Source organism: Osmerus eperlanus, chromosome 16 (genome assembly GCF_963692335.1).
Source record: "Osmerus eperlanus chromosome 16, fOsmEpe2.1, whole genome shotgun sequence".
Lineage (NCBI taxonomy): Eukaryota > Metazoa > Chordata > Actinopteri > Osmeriformes > Osmeridae > Osmerus > Osmerus eperlanus.
The window spans coordinates 620941-640506 of record NC_085033.1 but is presented as its reverse complement, the minus strand read 5'-3'; the positions used below and the strand labels follow the sequence as shown (position 1 = coordinate 640506).

Sequence of the window (19566 nt, the reverse complement as noted above, 5' to 3'; positions counted from 1 at the left end):
TAAAAAGAACGTTCTATGTCCTCAACGTACAGATGAAACTGCTGCTACAGCCGGAACTCCACCTTCCCCTGTGTCGTCCTCTCCTGAGCCTGCAGTTGAGGCAGGGCCTGAAACAGACACACAGAGAGACCTTCCCTATGAGCAGACCATTCAATCAGAAGTGGTGGCCTCAATTGAGGCACCCATCTCACCTGGCAAAGATCAGTCACCTGCACCCTCCCCATCCCCCCCATCAGCACCAACCAGGTGCTCCCCAACTCCCCCCTCAGAGCCCACCGTGGCCCCTCCCGCCATCCCTCAGGTGTGCGACACAGTGGATGCCCCGGTGACCCTGACAATGACATCACGTGTCCAGGAGCACCCTTCCAATCAGGACAGCCCCGATGTCACGCTGGCTGCGTCCGAGAAGCCTGCAGTCCAAGAGGAGAAGATGCAGGAGGAGGAAGATGAAGCCGAGATGACGGTGGGGGAGGAGCCTGCCGTCGCCAGCCAACCGGAGGTCAAAACTGCAGTGCTGCAAACGCAGGCGCCGCTCGCTGCGGTCAAGAGCTATAATGTGACTCCCCCCTCGAAGGAGGAAACCGAAGCCTCTGTCGGTACAGGCGCCATCGTGGAGCCTCTAGTCGGTATGCAGGGGACGGCAGCCCCCGCCACCCTGACCCGGGCCGCTTCTCTGCAGGGCAGTCCTGAGGCAGAGGCCACGCCGACCTACAAGGCTGAGCCTCCACTGTCCAACGGCCTCCCTCAGGACCTGGAGGAATTGTCAGAAGACGTACCCCAGTTGGAGTGTGGGGACACCAAATCCCCCGCGGAGGTCGACGGGCCTCAACCTCATGAACCCACCTCTTTAGCTGGTGTGACGACACTAGGTCACAATGAGGAAGAGGAGGAGGAAGAGAAGATGGATAACTTGCACTCTGCCAGTTGCCCCACAGAGGAAACTACTATGCATGGTGAGGGGAAATGGGGAGGAATGAATCTAGGGTTGTGTGTTCAGAGACAGCTACATGTTCAGACCCCAAACGGGCCAACATTCCTAATGTTCTGCTTCAGCTTTACTTTGACAGCCTTACCTCCCTCCTGCAGCTGCTGTGTCTGTGCCAAAGAAGAAGAGGAACATGAAGGAGCTGAACAAGAAAGAGGCCATTGGAGATCTCCTGGATGCCTTCAAAGAGGTGCATGTCTGCCTGTGATCCAACTCAACTTCCAGTGTTTAAGTTGTCAATGTTAAAAAATTGTCACAACACAACATTAGCCCCTTACAGGGGTGGCCTTGTGGTGGTTTCACCAAACCACCATATATTCTTATTGCCTTGTCCCTTCATTTTATTAGGAGCAGGAGGCTAAGCCCGCTCCAGAACCTCAGGCCGAGCCTGCCCCCTCCACTCTGGCTGCCCTGCCGGCCAAGGCCTCTGAGGAGACGTGGGAGGAGAAGGAGGACAAGCAAAACTCTGAGCCCGACACGTCTGAACCCAAATCAGCTGTAGTGAAGTACCAATACAAAGGAGGTGGGGGCCCTTAAGTGTCTACATTTCATCTAAACCACAGTTACACTAAATTATTTGATCCCGGCCCGCCACTGCAACATTTCTGCTGCCACGGTATCAGAAATAGGGCTGTACAAAAGGTTGTCTATCAGCAGTGATTGTTAGAGTGCATGTCGGAGAATAACACGGACACGCGCTTCACACCGCAGTTGAGATTGCGTCCTTGATAACTGAAAGTCATATAACTTCTGTTGTCAGTTCATTTAAGCCTGTTATTGTATTAGTCTATAGTTCTTGCAAATTTAAATTAAGTTAACTGGTGTTTTTCGGACAAACCTGCCCCCACTGCTAAAAAAAATCCTCGAGGAAACACTGCACTGACAAATAAATGATCAGTCTATAATTTTAATGGTAGGTTTATTTGAACAGTGAGAGACAGAATAACAACAAAAATCCAGAAAAAAGTATGTCAAAATTGATGTGCATTTTAATGAGTGAAAATAAGTATTTGCCCCCTCTCAATCAGAAAGATTTCTGGATCTCAGGTGTCTTTTATACAGCTAACAAACTGAGATTAGGAGCACTCCCTTTAAGAGTGCAGGGGTTAAAGTGAAAAAAGAATCCCGAGCCAGAAAATCTTTTGGGGGTGGGGGGTGGAGAGAAACTGCACCTAACATTGAGTGAGAACATGCATTTTAGCTTCTCAGACAAACATTTTTTTAACTGTAGTGCGATGCCATGAGTGTTCATGTAACTTGCATGTTATTTTGAAGCCGACAGGCTAGTTAATGCTTTTTTGTCTTCTGCTAGTTTTCTGCGCAGGGTGACCAGTGGCTGCGAAACTGAATGACAAGTCATGTTCCGCAATAAATGTGCACAAACGCAGACACGGTCAGTCATAGACAACGATGTCAGCTAGTGATGTCGTTCGTGAACTATTCGTTCATTTTGAACGAATTGGTAGTAGTACTCGGGAGTAATGAGTAGTCTCAGAGAGTGATTCGTTCATTTTCTCGTGGCCGAGGTAAAAAAGTTACAATAACAAAACCTGTAATTATCACTTGTGAACAAATGTCATTCACGTCTTACGAAAGTGAATGAGGTAAACAAATCTTTTCTGTTTCCTCTTCTGAGCCTATGTCTTCGGATACGAGTGTTTGGATAATTCTTCCTATTTAACAAAGCCACCCCCCCCCCCCCACCCCCGTTGAAATGAACGAATGACTCGAAAGATGATTCGTTCTTTTTAATGAACGAGATTCAAAGAACCGAGTCCGTAAAATGATCCAAACTTCCCATCACTAGTGTCAGCTGTATCAGTTGCTCCCGGCAACGTTGTGGTAAGTTTGAGTGCACGGGTAGCAGCTCTATGACTAGGGTCTAACTTTTTTCTTCTTCCTCACAGCCGCACGCCGGACATCCGGCACGGTGCCGGAATACTTTAAGCTCTGAGAGTGCGCTCCTAATCTCAGCTCGATACCTTTTATAAAAGACACCTGTCCATTTATTTTATTATTTATTAATCCTCTTCGTCCCTAATGGGACATTAAGGCCGATTTATACTTCTGCGTTTTTACAGAGACGGAGACAGGGAACGCCCTCTCCGTCAAGGAACGCCCTCTCCGTGCCCTCTCCGAGCCCTTCGGAGAGCTCTACGTGCACCTCTTGATTTTCCTGACTGTCCGTCCGTCATTTTACGGATACCCCTTGGCTGTGATTGGTCCGTATTAAGAACCGCTTGCGTCAGGGGCGGGGTTGCCGTGATAAGCAGGACGAACAGAATCCTTTGACCGCCATTGCTGTACGTTTTTACAATTCATATTTCAGCTAAACAGTACATGTAAATCAGCATCTGAATTAAAATGTGACGAGAAATGGGCAGTGTTGTTGCTGAAAATGTGCGTATTTTATTGATGAAACGGCTAATTTGTACATTTGCTCCGACTTCTCGATAACCTAGGTAAATAAACACTCCACGACGACTTACAAAAAACCTCTCTGGCGGTGAAATGTTTTCAGCACCCACAGCCTACGGAGAACCATAAACGAAGTCTATCCGTCCGTATCCGTGCGTATCCGTGTGCCCGCCCATCTGTAAACGGAGACGCAGAAGCATATTTCGGCCTTAAGGCTTCGACGATCTGCCTCCATCTGGACCTGTCTTGTGCCGCATGCTGTGCCTCGCCCCAGGTTAGGTTCATCTCTTTCATCTCCGCTGTCACCGTTCGCGGCCAGATGTTTTTGGGCCGGCCTTGCTTCCTTTTCCCAGGTGGAGTCCATCGTAGGCCGATTTTGGGGATGCGGTCCTGGTCCATCCTGAGAACGTGTCCGAGCCATTTGAGTCGGCGGCGTTTGATCTCCAGCACCACACTGTTGCACTTAGTCTTCTTGTATAAATGTGCATTAGATATTTTCTCAGGCCAGAAGATTCGGCAGAGTTTCCTGAGACATCCATTGTGGAAGGCTTCGACTTTTTTCATGTCGTAAGATGTTACTCGCCAGCACTCCGAGCCGTACAACAACACAGATTTTACGTTACTGTTGAAGAGTCGGACCTTTGTTCTTAGGCTGTATTGCTTAGATTTCCAGATGGAGTGTAGCCTAGCAAAAGCACCCTGTGCCTTTCCGAGTCTTGCTCTAATGTCTTTCTGTGCAGAGTTGTCTTTGCTGACGAGGCTTCCCAAGTATGTAAAGTCCTCAGCATAGTCAAGAGCGTGCCCGCTCACTGTGATTGGTGCATCTGGGGCGGCATTGATGCACATCACTTGAGTTTTGGGTGCATTTATGTTCAGCCCTACCTGTTGAGCATATTTCTTCAGTCTGTCAGTTTTCTCCTGCAGGTGGATGTGTTTTGATGCAAGGACAGCAAGATCATCGGCAAAATCTAGGTCATCAAGTCAACTGGATACTCCTGGGTCTGTCAATTGTATTCCGCATGACCCAGTCTATGGCAATCAGGAAGAGAATGGGGGAAATAGTACACCCTTGCCGTACACCAGACTCCACAGTGAACCATGTGGATGGCTCACCGCTAACAATGACGCTGCATTCAAAGTGACGGTAGAACAACCCCATGAGAGTGACCAGTTTTGGGGGAACTCCATAGGCCCTAACAATCTTCCATAGGGTGTCACGATGTAGGCTGTCAAAGGCTTTGCGAAAGTCGATGAAGTTGATGTGCAGGGGAGTGTTCCATTCTACGCACTGCTCAATAATGTTCCTCAGAGCAAAGATCTGGTCTATGCAGCCCCTTCCTCTCCTGAACCCTGCCTGCTCTTGCCGTAGCATCTGGTCAATAGCGGCGTCAATTCTGTCAAGTAGAATCCTGCAGAAGACCTTGGATGGTACTGACAGCAGGGTGATGCCCCTGCCCCTGATGCAGTTTTGGAGGTTTCCTTTCTTGGGGAGTTTGACAATCAGTCCCTTGTCCCAATCTTGGGGTATTACTTCCCCCTCCCAGATGTCTTTAAAGAGATCAGTAAGCACATTGACCGAGGTGTTCAGGTCAGCTTCAGCATCTCTGCATGAACAGAGTCTATGCCGGCGGCTTTCCCATTCTTCAAGGCTTTGATGGCGAGTTTGACCTCTTCCTTACTTGGGGGGCTGGTATTGATGTCAAGGACAGTTTCTGCTGGTGGAGGGTTGGCAGGGTTGTCTGGCTCTGGGCAGTTGAGTACCTCACGGAAATGCTCAACCCATCTCGTGATATGGTCACTCTCAGTGGTGAGGATGTTGCCTTGCTTGTCTTTGACAGGGGCCGGCTGGCTGGTGTACTTGCCTGTGATTTGTTTTGTGATCTTATAAATTGTACTCAACTCGCCCCGCGCAGCTGCACGTTCAGCTTTCTCTGCCAAATCCTCAACAAAGGCCCTTTTGTCACTACTCTTCTTTACCTCTATCCTTTTCCTTGTAGGCTTTCTGGACCTGCTCATGGAGCCTAGGCGATTTGGTGCTAAGCATCTTGGCTTTCAGCTTTTTCCTTTCTTCTATTCTTTGCCAGGTGTTAACCATTCTTTATTACCCCTCTTTCTATAGCCCAAGACCTTGGTGGCTGCCCCTACGTAGGACTTTTTGATGTTTTCCCACTTGTCTTGGGTATCCAAGTCTTTGTCCGCAGGGTTGGCCAGAGCACTGAAGCGGTTCCTCAGTTCCAGGCAGAACTCTTTGTTGGTGTTAGGGTACCTTAGTTTGGCTACATCAAGATGTTTCCTATGTTGACTCCGCTTTCCTTAGTTTCAGCTTGATAATGGCTGTTACGAGGTAGTGGTCGCTGTTGGCATCGGCTCCACGGTAAACTCTAACATCTTGGAGAGACCTGCGCCACTTTCCGTTGATCAAGATGTGATCGATCTGGTTGGTGGTGGAACCGTCAGGTGACTTCCATGTGAGTTTGTGAATTGGTTTGTGTGGAAAGATGGTGCCACAGATGACATAGTTGTTGATCACACCTGTCCACACCTGTCCACTCAATCAATCAATCAGATTCCAAACTCTCCACCATGTCCAAGACCAAAGAGCTGTCCAAGGATGTCAGGGACAAGATTGTAGACCTACACAAGGCTGGAATGGGCTACAAGACCATCACCAAGTAGCTTGGTGAGAAGGTAACAACAGTTGGTGCGATTATTCGCAAATGGAAGAAACACAAAAGAACTGTCAATCTCCCTCTCGGTCTGGGGCTCCATGCAAGATCTCACCTCGTGGAGTTGCAATGATCATGAGAGCGGTGAGGAATCAGCCCAGAACTACACGGGAGGATCTTGTCAATGATCTCAAGGCAGCTGGGACCATGAATACAATTGGTAACACTATGCCTGTAGCGGGGTTTGCTCGTTTAAGATTAGCAATACTTAATTTATAATAAAGTATGTAGTTCTTGGGGGCACCACCTCTTATTTGTTAAAGGGGCAGAGGAAACCTTATTGAATAATATTGAATAATAGCCTTCGTAATAATCAGTCTAATCTTAAGTAGTGAATTCTATGAAAGTAGAGCAGATCAGATAACAGGAGGGATACGCAAATATTATACACAATGATTTATTTTAAGCAAATGTAATTGGGATGAACAAATACCAGATAAGTTATGGATTAGTTTGGCTAAAACAGTACAGTAGGTCGTATACCGTTATGGAAGCGGGATACACAATGGGAGAGCATGTAGAGAGGGGAAAGGGGAGGAGAGAGATAGGCCTCAAGAGACAACTGGACAGTCTATGCGATGGTAGGATAATCCTAACGAGAGCTAGGTTGTCATTTGCAACTAGAATCAAACATAACAAATTCAACCACAATATGCCAATGTTCACAAGTAAGAAATATAGCAAATCGCAGTTACTTTGGTCGGCTTGAAGAAGGGTAGAGTCAATGGTTTCGTTATCGTCCAATGAAAATAGAACAATGGAATCTTTTGCCAAAGTTCCGGGCGCTCAGTGAATTTGCAGGTTGAGCGGAATAGTTTAGAAAATGACGCGTTCACTTCAGTTTAATTCCTACGAACAAGCAGGGTGTGATTGTTCATCTTGGGTTTTTATAATCCAAGAAATGCGGGGTATCCCTTTTTGAGGGTGAGCTTTTCATTGGTCAGTTTACCTGACCGGGCGTTGTCCTGAGATAAGATAGGTGTGAAGTGAGTCAATATTTCAAATGTCCATGGAATGCTTAAACTTCAAAATATAACAATACAACGTTCAGAAATAGTTTTGTTAGTATGGTACAATCATTTTGATATCAAGATCGACTGACTTATCATAACAGGAAAGTAAGTTTCATTAAAACATCAAATTACAACACAGCATTTAAAGGTAAAGCATAAATGGTCAAACAAATTCCAATAGTTCTTCTAGTGTCCATAAGCAGTATTGTCTTTGAGAGGTGTTTGTAAATCCATGAAATGCCTGTTTTGGGATAAATCCTTTATAATTCAGAGTTTCTGGAGTAAGGGAGGTTGAGAAAGGTGGGCCGTTGGCTGGCTCTTCCCCCCTTTGGAGAGGGGAACACCAGGTATGGCATCAGCCCCTTTGAGGCTTATCCAGAAGATAGTGGCATTGTATGAGACGTCATATAATGCAATCAGTCGTCCTGGTGATCAGTACTGTGTCTTACTGAGTGGATCAGAAATAGATGTGTTGGCGGTTTGACTCTGATACATGCCGTTAAGGACTGAAATCCTGCAGCGCCCGCAAGGTGCCCCTGCTCAAGAAAGCACTTGTACAGGCCCGTCTGAAGTTTGGCAATGAACATCTGAATGATTCAGAGGAGAACTGGGTAAAAGTCTTGTGGACAGACAAGACCAAAATCAAGCTCTTTGGCATCACTCAACTCGCCTTGTTTGGAGGAGGAGGAATGCTGCCTATGATCCAAGAACACCATCCCCACTGTCAAACACGGAGGTGGAAACATTATGATTTGGGGTGTTTTTCTGCTAATGGGACAGGACAACTTCACCGCATCAAAGGGACGATGGACGGGGCCATGTACCGTCAAATCTTGGGTGAGAACATCCTTCCCTCAGCCAGGGCATTGAAAATGGTTCGTGGATGGGTATTCCAGCATGACAAGGACCCAAAACACACAGCCAAGGCAATAAAGGAGTGGCACAAGAAGAACCACATTAAGGTCCTGGAGTGGCCTAGGCAGTCTCCAGACCTTAATCCCATTGAAAATCTGTGGCGGGAGCTGAAGGTTTGAGATGCCAAACATCAGCCTCGAAAGCTTAATGACCTAGGAGAAGATCTGCAGGGCTCAACGTTAACATTTTTTGCTGGGTTTGAAACTTACTGTCCCAAGACCATTTTTACTGCCCCCCCCTCCAAAAGTTGTAATTTATCATTGTTAGAACAAAACCAAAGACTTATAAGTTATGTTATTCTGTTAACATGTTTAACCATTTATTAAACACATCCTGGATATAAAAAGGAACAAAAATGAAATCACATTTCTAATGATAAAAAATTAAAGGGTAGTAGTCAGCAAAACAATTGACTTATAACCTCAAACATGACGCGCTCTCTCCCCTGCTGACAGCCATCTCTGCACAACTGTGTCTGGCTGAAACTGAAACCTCTGGTCCCTCAATGCTAATATATAAAAGCTTCCATAGCATTTCATCAGTATGATACCGAGTACCCAAGGCGACGCCATTCTTCTACTGCAGTTCAATAGCCTGGGGGAACGAGGCGAACGGCTGGTCCATCTTAATTACGTGATATGCCGTTGTTATAAGTTGTGCAATAACATGATGGGCATCTGCATTTAAATTCCTGACCAGCATGGTCAACGGCCCGGAAGATGGATTGTCAAAATGTTAAGTTTTACAATGCCTTTAAAAAAAAAAAATTATCAATGCTTTGCAGTGGCCAGATCGGGACAGTGAGTTGCTAGTTTAACTGTCCCAACGTTACTTTTTACTGGCCTCTGGCCATCGTTATTGTCGAGCCGTGATCTGCAAAGAGGAGTGGGACAAAATCCCTACTGAGATGTGTGCAAACTTGGTGGCCAACTACAAGAAACGTCTGACCTCTGATTGCCAACAAGGGTTGTACTAAGTCATGTTTAAAATGCAAATCAATCCCAAAAAAAATTGACATGCGTTTTTCTGGATTTTGTTGTTGTTATTCTGTCTCTGTGTTCAAATAAACCTACCATTAAAATTCTAAACTGATTATTTGTCAGTGGGCAAAAGTACAAAATCAGCAGTGGATAAAATAATTTTGTCCCTCTCTCAAACTGGTGCCATTCCTCAGAACAATGGAAGCCGATTGACCCAGAGGACAAGAAACGGTATGACCGGGAGTTCCTCTTGGCGTTTCAGTTCAGCAGCGCCAGCATGCATAAGCCTGAGGGCCTGCCCCTCATCAGTGATGTGGTCCTTGACAAGGTACGACCACATCCTGCACAGCACATTTGGAATTGCAATGAAAGGTGCAATTCCAAATGTAAGTGCCTGAAAGGTACTTAAATGTATGTTTACTTAGCAACTATGTTCAGGAAGAAAAACCTTGCTAGTCAAAAACTTTGAACTTTCATGCTTTTCTAACTAGAGACAATGGATATTAATATTCAGTTTAACTCCCTTTATTCATCCTGAAGAAAATTCAAGAATACTATTCATATCTTGCAGTTGATATTTCCTTGTGTGTGTGTGTGTGTGTGTGGCAGGCCAACAAGACCCCGCTGCGTCCTGCAGATCCGGGTCGTCTGTTGATTACTGGTCCTGACTTCACCCCCTCCTTTTTGGGGAACCTGGTCAGGCAGTCGACTGGCCCGCGGGGCCCGGTAAGAGACAGACTGAATGTTTAAGTGGTCTTTGCTCATTTGCCACACTCTGTTTGCTCCTTTAAGTCCATTGTGCTAGTACATAAAGAAACATTGGTCACTTTTAGAACCCGTAATAGTGATAAGTTACTGAGTTACTTTGTTAGGTAAGTTTTTAATACTTATTAGGTCTCAATGGTCTCATCTCATCTCAAATAGTGGGCTAGCATTAGTGAACGACGCCTTGTGTGTTTACAGAGTTCATAGGCCTTGTCTCCTCCATCTAGTCTTCCATTGAAGGTCATGGCTCGTTCTTGCTTACCTCATCGCTCCAACCTGCCCTCCTTCCACTCCTGGAAGTGCGTTCGTACTCTCTCACCCCTCACCTACCTCCCTTCCCCCTCTCCCCAGCCCCCTGGCCCACGTCGTTCCCAGCAGGGCCAGAGGAAGGAGCCGCGGAAAATAATCACCAGCATGTCTCTGTGCGACGACGTGCAGCTCAACAAGGCAGAGAAGGCCTGGAAGCCCTCGGCTAAGAAGCCGGCGTCAGGCCGTGGCCTTACCGGGGCGGAGGAGTCTGAGGAGGAAGACCCAGAGCAGGTCAAGACCCAGGAGCTGTTCAAGCGCGTGCGAAGCGTCCTCAACAAACTGACACCTCAGATGTTCCAGCAGCTGATGAAGCAGGTGACCGACTTGACCATTGACACAGAGGAGAGGCTGAAGGGCGTCATCGACCTCATTTTTGAGAAGGCCATTTCAGAGCCCAACTTCTCAGTGGCCTACGCCAACATGTGCCGCTGCCTTATGGGGGTGAGTGTTGTCACGAAGACGTTTGTTATCTGCAAGTCCTTTTCCGGTCCTCCTTTTTAGCTCAAGCAACTGAATGTTAAAAATCTTAAGGAACAGATTTAACCTTATAGAATCTCTTGACTCTTTCCATTTAACTGTAGAACTATCTTTTCTCATACCCTTCTTACCTACCTCTTTCTTCTCTCACCTCTCTGCCATGTTAGGCTTTTCCCCAACTTTCTATCCACCACCCTTTGTGTGTTTAAGTAATTTACAAGCATCTCCTTTCCTTGCCCCCTTTCTCATTATTTTTTTCAGCTCAAAGTCCCCACAACTGACAAGCCAGGAGTCACTGTGAACTTTCGCAAGCTGCTGCTCAACCGCTGCCAGAAGGAGTTTGAGAAGGACCAGGACGATGACGAGATATTCGAGCGGAAGCAGAAGGAGATGGAAGCTGCCAAAGAGGTTGGAGACGTAACCGTACACTGAAACGTTTGAATCCATAGACCTAAAACGTGGTTGACTCCTTCAAGTCCAACCCCAGCATCTTGTTTTGAGAGGCAAAGCTGAACTCTCCAGCTGTTTCAAAAAGAGCACATACCGTATTTCTTCGATTAAACGCTGCAGCATTTATTACACAATGTTCATTTTTGGTGCAGCGTTTATTCGAGGGTGGCGTTTAATTAGTAAGAGACAAACAAAAAATAGACAAGGAGGTCAAACACAAAGCCTAGTGTAAAATTGAAGCCGAGCGTGTGTTTACATTGTGTAGAAATCTGAAGCAGCATGCCAAAACAGTCATACACTTTAGCTTTCAAACAGAAAGCTGTGCTGAAAGCACTCACCAGCAGCAACAGATGTGTAGCACGCGAACTTGGGGTTGATGAAAGGCGAATTTGCGAGGGGCGAAGTCAGCTACCTCTGTATATTGTACACATTTACATTACATTTACATTTAGTCATTTAGCAGACGCTCTTATCCAGAGCGACTTATAGTAAGTACAGGGACATTCCCCCGAGGCAAGTAGGGTGAAGTGCCTTGCCCAAGGACACAGGTACATGTGTGATTTACTTGTATAATAAATACTGTGTTTTAATTTAACCAATTAAATAACCATTTTTTGTTTTTTTTGGTGCAGCGTTTAATCAAGGGCGGCGTTTATTACACAATGTTCATTTTTGGTGCGCGTTTCTTTGAGGGTGGCGTTTATTTAAGGGCGGCATTTAATCGAAGAAATACGATAAGTTTCAAATTTCAAAATTCAGACTTACGGGATAGACAAAAAAAATGGCAAATTAAATTTAACTTGGAGCTGACCGCCTGTCTGATCCCCACCCGAGCAGGAAGAGCAAGCCAGCCTGAAGGCGGAGCTTGAGGAGGCCAAGGACAAGGCACGGCGGCGCTCTCTGGGCAACATCAAGTTCATCGGGGAGCTGTTCAAGCTGAAGATGCTGACGGAGGCCATCATGCACGACTGCGTGGTGAAGCTGCTGAAGAACCATGACGAGGAGTCCCTGGAGTGTCTCTGCAGGCTGCTGTCCACCATCGGCAAAGACCTGGACTTCGAGAAGGCCAAGGTGAGCCCCATGCCTTTTTACTACGCTTCCTTTGACTCCAAAGATGACCATCTTTTTGAGCCGAGTGTCTGGGCCACTGACTTAAGTGATGGGATTGAGAGACTGAGGATGTTACATTAGTGGAGACACATCACACAAACACGCACATGCTTTCCACTGCCACCCTGAACTCGTCTGCCTCTCTGTTCTTCTAAGCCTCGTATGGATCAGTACTTCAACCAGATGGACAAGATCATCAAGGAGAAAAAGACCTCGTCCAGGATTCGCTTCATGCTCCAGGATGTTCTGGACCTCAGGAGGGTATGCTGTATCCTTGTCTGTCCCAAAGACTGTTTATCTCTCTCGCCCCCTTCCTCCTATCCGTCTCCTACCTCTCCCTTACCTTGTTCTCGTAACTCCGTACTGCCTCATTCTTACCTCACTTTGCTACCTCTTCCTCATCAACTCCATCTTACCTCTCCAGGGCTGGCAAATTTCTAAATCTCTGGTAGCCCTTTGGGCAGGCACTCTTCAGATTTTGAAAACAGTTTTTCAAAACACATATCTACAATTGGATATAAAATAACCTAATAAGAATCATCAATACAAATATGCATTTTAATGTAAATGAATAATTCACATTTCACATTCACAAAGTGTGGTATTTTTATTATTATATAGAATTTATTGCCAGTTTTTTGAGGCAAGTTGGGTGTGCTTTGCCTTCGGCAAGGGCACAACCTTTGTTCTCTCACATATATATTATTATTATTAGTGTGTTTGCTGCAAGCAAAAACATTGTTGTTATTCTGCATACTTATTAGTGTGTTTGCTGCAAGCAAAAACACTATTGTTATTCTGCATACTTATTAGTGTGTTTACTGCAAGCAAAAACACTATTGTTATTCTGCATACTTATTATTAGTATATATATTTTTTTTTATTAGTGTGTTTGCTGCAAGCAAAAACTTGTTATTCTGCATACTTATTGGGTGTGCTTTGCCTTCGGCAAGGGCACAACCTTTGTTCTCTCACATATATATTTATTATTATTTATTTTTGCCCCCCTAAATCTTTGTCAATATTTGGCCTACATAGACAACCTAGGTGTCAAAAGTTTCGTCTTGGTAGCGATTGAGTTGCTTGTATTTTTATTTACGTTCCGTTGCATGGTTTAGGCTCAAGTTAAGTTTTTGTGGTGAAAAGTGAAGCTAACGGTGGCTAATTTGCTAGCCACAGTCACTGACGTTACTAACGTCACTACGTCACGAAAACACGTGTGACTACCTGTAGCAGAACATTCGTTTCGCATCTGTTAACTTGGGGGATAGCTAGGCTAACTATAGCTTTACTGCAAGGCAGCTGCAGAAACGCCACAAGCAAAGAGGCCAGGGTGATAACTATTTACTCATTTTACTTTGTGATGTGAAACACAATTGTGAAATGTAATGTACAATATTAGCTGATATTATTAAGGAAGTAGGCCCACATCTACTTTCGGAAACGGTAGTCTACTATTTCACTGAAGCATTAGCATCATGACATTAGCCTCTGTTGCCCGGGCAACACTTACTACAGTGGTCTATGATGCATCTGTTTTCAATCGTTAAAATAAACATTCCTCACATACATTTTCGTTGTAGGATTTATTATGACATTACATTACAAGTAAACGATTTGTTGGTGAAATTATCATTAGCTGTGGTTTCAAACCAGTGTTGCTCACTGCAACGTTGTAGCCTAGGCGAGGCACACTACAAAAACATCTACACAGCTGTTTAGGAAGTCAAACGGCGACAGAACATGTTCGGCACTCCCCTTACTTAAATCAAAAGTCTTTCAATAGGTGAAACTATCAGACTACTAACCTGAACTTCATTGCCACAGCCTATGAAAATAATTAATTTCAGCCTAAACCGTACAACGGAACGTTGAATCGAATTCAACCAACGCAATCGCTACCAAGACGAACACAGCAGTAGTCTAGTACTGTACTGTAGTAGTAGAATTCACGGGGCAGCTTCTCCACACAGGGCTATATCGCATTTTGCGTTGTTACTGACAATGATCGCTACCAGTGAGCTTTTTATGAATGAGCGATTTTCCACTAAATAAATGTCAAGCTTATTTACGTTTTTGGGGGCATATTTTCATTTAGCAGATGGTACTGTTTGACGATTCCATCTTCTACTGCCGGTAACGTAGAATAATCTTCAAAGGGGGTTCTTTCTTCATGAATGAATGCAATATGAGTAGGCTAAATGCCTGAAAATATCACGAGAAGGGAAAACTTAAAAGGACGTTTAAGTCATAGAGATTAGGTCAATTTTTACACCGGTCTACCAAATGTATTCATTTTGATTCAGCTATGAGGCTGCCTCTTGCAGGGGAAATGAGAAGACATCTATTTCATTCTACACTTCACTCGTATTTTGAGTTGTAAATGAGCAGCAAAAAAAAATGCTTTTAAATCTATGTAATCTTTATAAATAATAAATATGTATTTTTATATAAAATATACAGAAATATCAGTTGTAAAAATGTCATTAAAAAACGGACCCCTGTGTAACCGACGCAAGCAAGCACACCCTACAATTTCCCCAGAAATTGTACCCTCTCTAGTTATTATTAGTGTGTTTGCTGCAAGCAAAAACACTATTGTTATTCTGCATACTTATTATTATTAAAAAAATATATATTCCTCCCACTTTTTTCCGTTGCCTACTCCTTTCACACCGTTTAAGATAGAAACACCGTTCAAACTTCATTTGATAAAGTCTGAACTGCTCTAGTGTGCTATTACTTTTCTCATTGATAACTTTTAAAGTTTAAGGTATTAAAGTTTAAAGTGCTAAAAAAAATGAATGGGTTTCAATGGTTCAGAATGTTCAAGTAAAATTCAATTGTGACGTCATGCACTGACAGAACTGTTTCTCACCGTGTCAATTTTTGACACTGTTTAACACTTTCCTGCCTGAATATGCAGACTTTTTCAAATAATATACCTGAACTGTTTATACCACTTTGAAGACAAGATTTAGGCCTTTCTAATGATGTAAATACTTATATGATCATGTTAGGCAAATCATCCTTTATCAAGACGATTTCACGGAGCCATTCTGACAAAAATCTTCTCTGCATTACTTTTTTAGAAAACCTCATTTTTAACCACTTTCACTACAAGATAGAGGATAAGTTAGAGCGTATGAAATGTGCGTACTTTTGTCGTGAATTCAGAACAGCAGACAGATTTAAGATAGACTTTTGTTTAAAAGTTATGACCACTGAAGTGATGAGTGGGATAACGCAATTCCAAGCTAGCGCGATGGCTCTCCATAACTAAAAACGTTTCTACTTTTTTCCACAATCGACCAAATTGGCCAAACAAGGTATGTACATTGAATTTAAAGTGTACGTAATCTAGCTAGATTATTTTTCACAGAAATCTGCAAAAATCGAGGCTCAACACTGTCATATCCGACTCAGCCAGTCACGAACAGCCAAACCGGGGTCACGAAAGGTTTACTGCAGCTGGCGTTACTACGAACAAAAGCTTTGTAACTGAAAAGTTTTTACTTTTAGTTGACGATATTGAACACAGACGTTAAGAAACTTGTCTTTACTCTAAATATCTTCTCCGTTTTCAATTTGAAGCAGTAAATCGAACAGTAGGAATTCTCCCACGACATCCGCTCGCTCTGCTTTGACAAATATGTTTTCTCAGTCCACCATACAGTAGACAAGCTAATTTTCGAGCACTTTCAATACAAGATACAGGCCATGTTAGAGTTGATATATATATATATATATACATAATTGTGTGGGCAATGTAGAACAGCAGACAGATTTGAAATATGATCTTTTGTTTTAAAGTTATGGCCATTCTAGTGACGAGTGCTTACAACGCTAGCTACGACTGTCATCATACAGTACTGTACTAGCTGCCATAGAACGGCGAAACTAGCTACGTCTATCGTTCGTTACCTACAAACAAATGCTTCGTAACAGTATTTACTTTTTATCGGCGATATTGACAACAGAGGTTAAGGAACTTGTCTTTAATCAAAAGATCGTCTCGCTTGACTGCCTGTCATTCTGATATTCAAGAGTTTCACGAGACAGACGTATCAGAATGACAGGCAGTCACTGTCACTCAACGTCATTGTTACCATGTCTCGTGAAACTCTTGGTTTTATTATATTATTTCTCATGTAGGAGCACGTGAAAACGTAACGTAAGCATTAGAGTAGGCTTAGCACGAAAATACGGGACATATTGCGTCCCGTATTGACTCAGTACGGGACGGTAAATTGTATTGTTCAATACGGGACGGTCCCGTATTATACGGGACGGGTGGCAACCCTATCTATGATGTATCTGTTTTCCGTCGTTAAAATAAACATTCCTCACAAATACATTTTCGTTGTAGGATTTATTATGACATTACATTACAAGTAAACGATTTGTTGGTGAAATTATCATTACCTGTGGTTTCAAACCAGTGTTGCTCACTGCAATGCTGTAGCCTACGCCAGACACTACAAAAACATCTACACAGCTGTTTAGGAAGTCAAACGGCGACAGAACATGTTCAGCACTCCCCTTACTTAAATCAAAAGTCTATCTAACTACTAACCTTAACTTCATTGCCACAGCCTAAACTTTGTCAATCTGTTCATGATAATAATTAATTTCAGCCTAAACTATTTTTATGAATGAGCGATTTTCCACTACATAAACGTCAATCTTATTTACGTTTTTGGGGGCATATTTTCAGTTAGCAGATGGTACTGTTTGAATCGCGATTCCATCTTCTACTGCCGGTAACGTAAGGGGGTTCTTTATTAATGAATGAATGCAATATGAGTAGGTTAAATGACTGAAAATATCACGAGAAGGGAAAACTTAAAAGGACGTTTAAGTCGTAGAGATTAGGTCAATTTTTACACCGGTCTGCCAAATGTATTCGTTTTGATTCAGCTATGAGGCTGCCTCTTAAAGGGGATATGAGAAGACATCATATTTCATTCTACACTTCACTCCTATTTTGAGTTGTAAATGAGCAGCAAAAAAAAGATGCTTTTAAATCTATGTAATCTTTATAAATAATAAGTAGGCCCTATGCATTTTTATATAAAATATACAGAAATATCAGTTGTAAAAATGTCATTCAAAAACGGACCCCTGTGCAACCGACGCAAGCAAGCACACCCTACAATTTCCCCAGAAATTGTACCCTCTCTAGTTCTTTTATGCTGTTTATATAGTAGAATATGTGTGTATTAGCACATGGATTCAAACATTCTGACACACATAGTAAAGCATTCACATGAAAGTGGGGATTAATTATTTATTGATCATGTCTTTTTCGTGAAACAATTGTGCTGCGTATTCGATACAAGTTTTGAAGCTAAACTTCGCTGCGGACAAATCAGCATGATCAAAACATCCCCATCATATTTTTCCTTAAAATAACAAATCAAGAGAGTGAATAACGTGAATCAAGGGAGGAATTTGATTACACTACTTCAGATTGCCCGTTGGGCAGGCTGGTGATGCATTTTGGTAGCCCGGCTGGGAAAACACAATATCCCTGTTAAGTCGGGCTAGCAATTTTGCGAGCCCTCCTCTCTCCTACGTTTCCCTTCTTTAACACAACTTCTTGCTCTCCTTCTCCCCTTATAGATTTGAGATTAAATGTTATACTTTAAGTTCTCTTTCTGTCCTTTGCAGTGTAACTGGATTCCTCGTAGAGGTGACCAGGGCCCTAAGACCATCGATCAGATCCACAAGGAGGCGGAGCTGGAGGAGCACAGAGAGCAGATCAAGGTGCAGCAGCAGCTGCTAAACAAGAAGGACGGTGGAGGAGGAGGCCGGATGGGAGTAGGTGGCTCAGGAGGCCGGGGGGGGGCCCACACCCCCGGGGGAGGCCGGGGTAGCCAGCCTCAAGACGAAGGCTGGAACACGGTGCCCATCTCAACCAAGAACAGGCCCATCGACACCAGCCGTCTTAGCAAGATCACCAAGGTGGGTGGATCCTGCAGGGGCCTTTCTTTTAACGTATAAGCTCCAATGGGTCATTAATCAGAAAAGAGATAGGTGGGTAAAACTGTATTTTACAAGCTTGTACCCATTAGAGAGCAATCTGATTCAGGAAAACATATCAGTTGTTATGGTGTGTTTTTTTTGTGTGTGTACGCTCCCCTCAGCCCGGTGCTCTGGACTTTAATAACCAGTTGCTGGCCCCCGGGGGTAAAGGCATGTGGGGTAGCTGGGGTAAGGGCAGCAGCGGAGGAACTGGAGCCAAGCCAGCCAGCGGAGGAGAACAGGGTAAACACAATCAAACACACATCTATTATCATTTGGTTGTTACGCAAGGAGGTGGAACTACAGTAACTTAATGCTTCAATCCTCTTTGTCTTTCAGAGCCTGGCCGTCCAGCCACCAGCACCCTTAACCGCTTCTCAGCTCTGCAGCAGTCTGCCCCACCTTCATCATCCTCCTCTTCCTCAGACGCTGACTGCAGGGTGCCCCTGAGGTAGGGTCAGACATTCGCCACTTTCCCTTCTGTTAATATCCTTCTCTCATCTCTTGTTCTCTCTCCTGCAAGTCTTCTGTCCAACTCCCCAGTCGGTCACCTCCACTTTACTCTTCTCTCTCTCTCAGGTCCAGCTCAAGTCGGGACCGTGGCAGCGACCACTTTGAGCGACCTGACAGCCGCGAGGAATGCAGCGCCCGGCCAACTGTCACGAAGCGCAGCTTCAGCAGGGAGACAGAGGAGCACGGCGGGCAAGGGGGAGAAGGTCGCTCATCCGCAGAGCCTGTACGCCGTGTGGCTAGCATGACGGATGACATGGACAGAGGCAGCCGCGATCGAGCGCCAAGCAAGGAACCGGACGGTAAGGGGGTTGGGGGGTAAAATGAAAAAAAAGTTAGCAAATGGGTAGATTTGGGAGTGAGTTTGTTGTGGTCAGTAACTGGACTGGGACAAAAAAATCCCTGGCATTTTTGCTCAGACCGGCCAACCATAATCGGTCGGACACAAGTGCCATGGCCAGTCACTAAGCTACAGCACTAAACATGTCGATTATTTTTGCACATGTTGGGGCATCAGCCTCTAGACCAGTGGTTCTCAACCTTTTTTGCTCCATGACCCACATGTTAAGATACCAGCGCAGTCGCGACCCAACAACAAATAATAATCAGCATGAATCATCAGGCCAATAATTTAACAATTGTATTATTATAATTACTACCACTACTACTAGGCTTAATACTATACCACTGTTTTACTGTGAAAACACATGCAACTGTTTAACAGTCAGGATCAGTAATGCAATCATGGACTTAGGCCTATATGCTCAACTTCTTTGAGAAATCATGGACTTAAGCCATACATTTTCAACTTTCTTAATAGGAAATTATGAATTTACATGTTCAACTTCTTAAGGAGAATCCATGAACTTACACATTCACCT

General features: G+C 44.3%; 1 protein-coding gene and 1 non-coding gene across 9 annotated transcripts in view; both read left to right on the top strand.

The window, feature by feature from the left end:
* eif4g1a (eukaryotic translation initiation factor 4 gamma, 1a) overlaps nt 1-19566 on the top strand; it is a 61284-nt gene that overhangs the window by 15707 nt on the left and 26011 nt on the right. For all 8 annotated transcript variants that reach the window (XM_062481659.1, XM_062481665.1, XM_062481662.1 and 5 more), the window contains 13 exons: nt 33-953; nt 1087-1175; nt 1334-1508; nt 9232-9365; nt 9647-9763; nt 10154-10552; nt 10850-10996; nt 11876-12109; nt 12305-12409; nt 17822-18115; nt 18298-18418; nt 18515-18626; nt 18755-18987. In XM_062481659.1, the coding sequence (XP_062337643.1) occupies nt 33-953; nt 1087-1175; nt 1334-1508; nt 9232-9365; nt 9647-9763; nt 10154-10552; nt 10850-10996; nt 11876-12109; nt 12305-12409; nt 17822-18115; nt 18298-18418; nt 18515-18626; nt 18755-18987 (3081 nt within the window). The remainder of the gene's footprint in view (nt 1-32; nt 954-1086; nt 1176-1333; nt 1509-9231; nt 9366-9646; nt 9764-10153; nt 10553-10849; nt 10997-11875; nt 12110-12304; nt 12410-17821; nt 18116-18297; nt 18419-18514; nt 18627-18754; nt 18988-19566) is intronic.
* LOC134037172 (small nucleolar RNA SNORD66) lies at nt 12145-12219 on the top strand. The gene has a single exon (XR_009932498.1). It is a non-coding gene; the product is annotated as a small nucleolar RNA SNORD66 (small nucleolar RNA).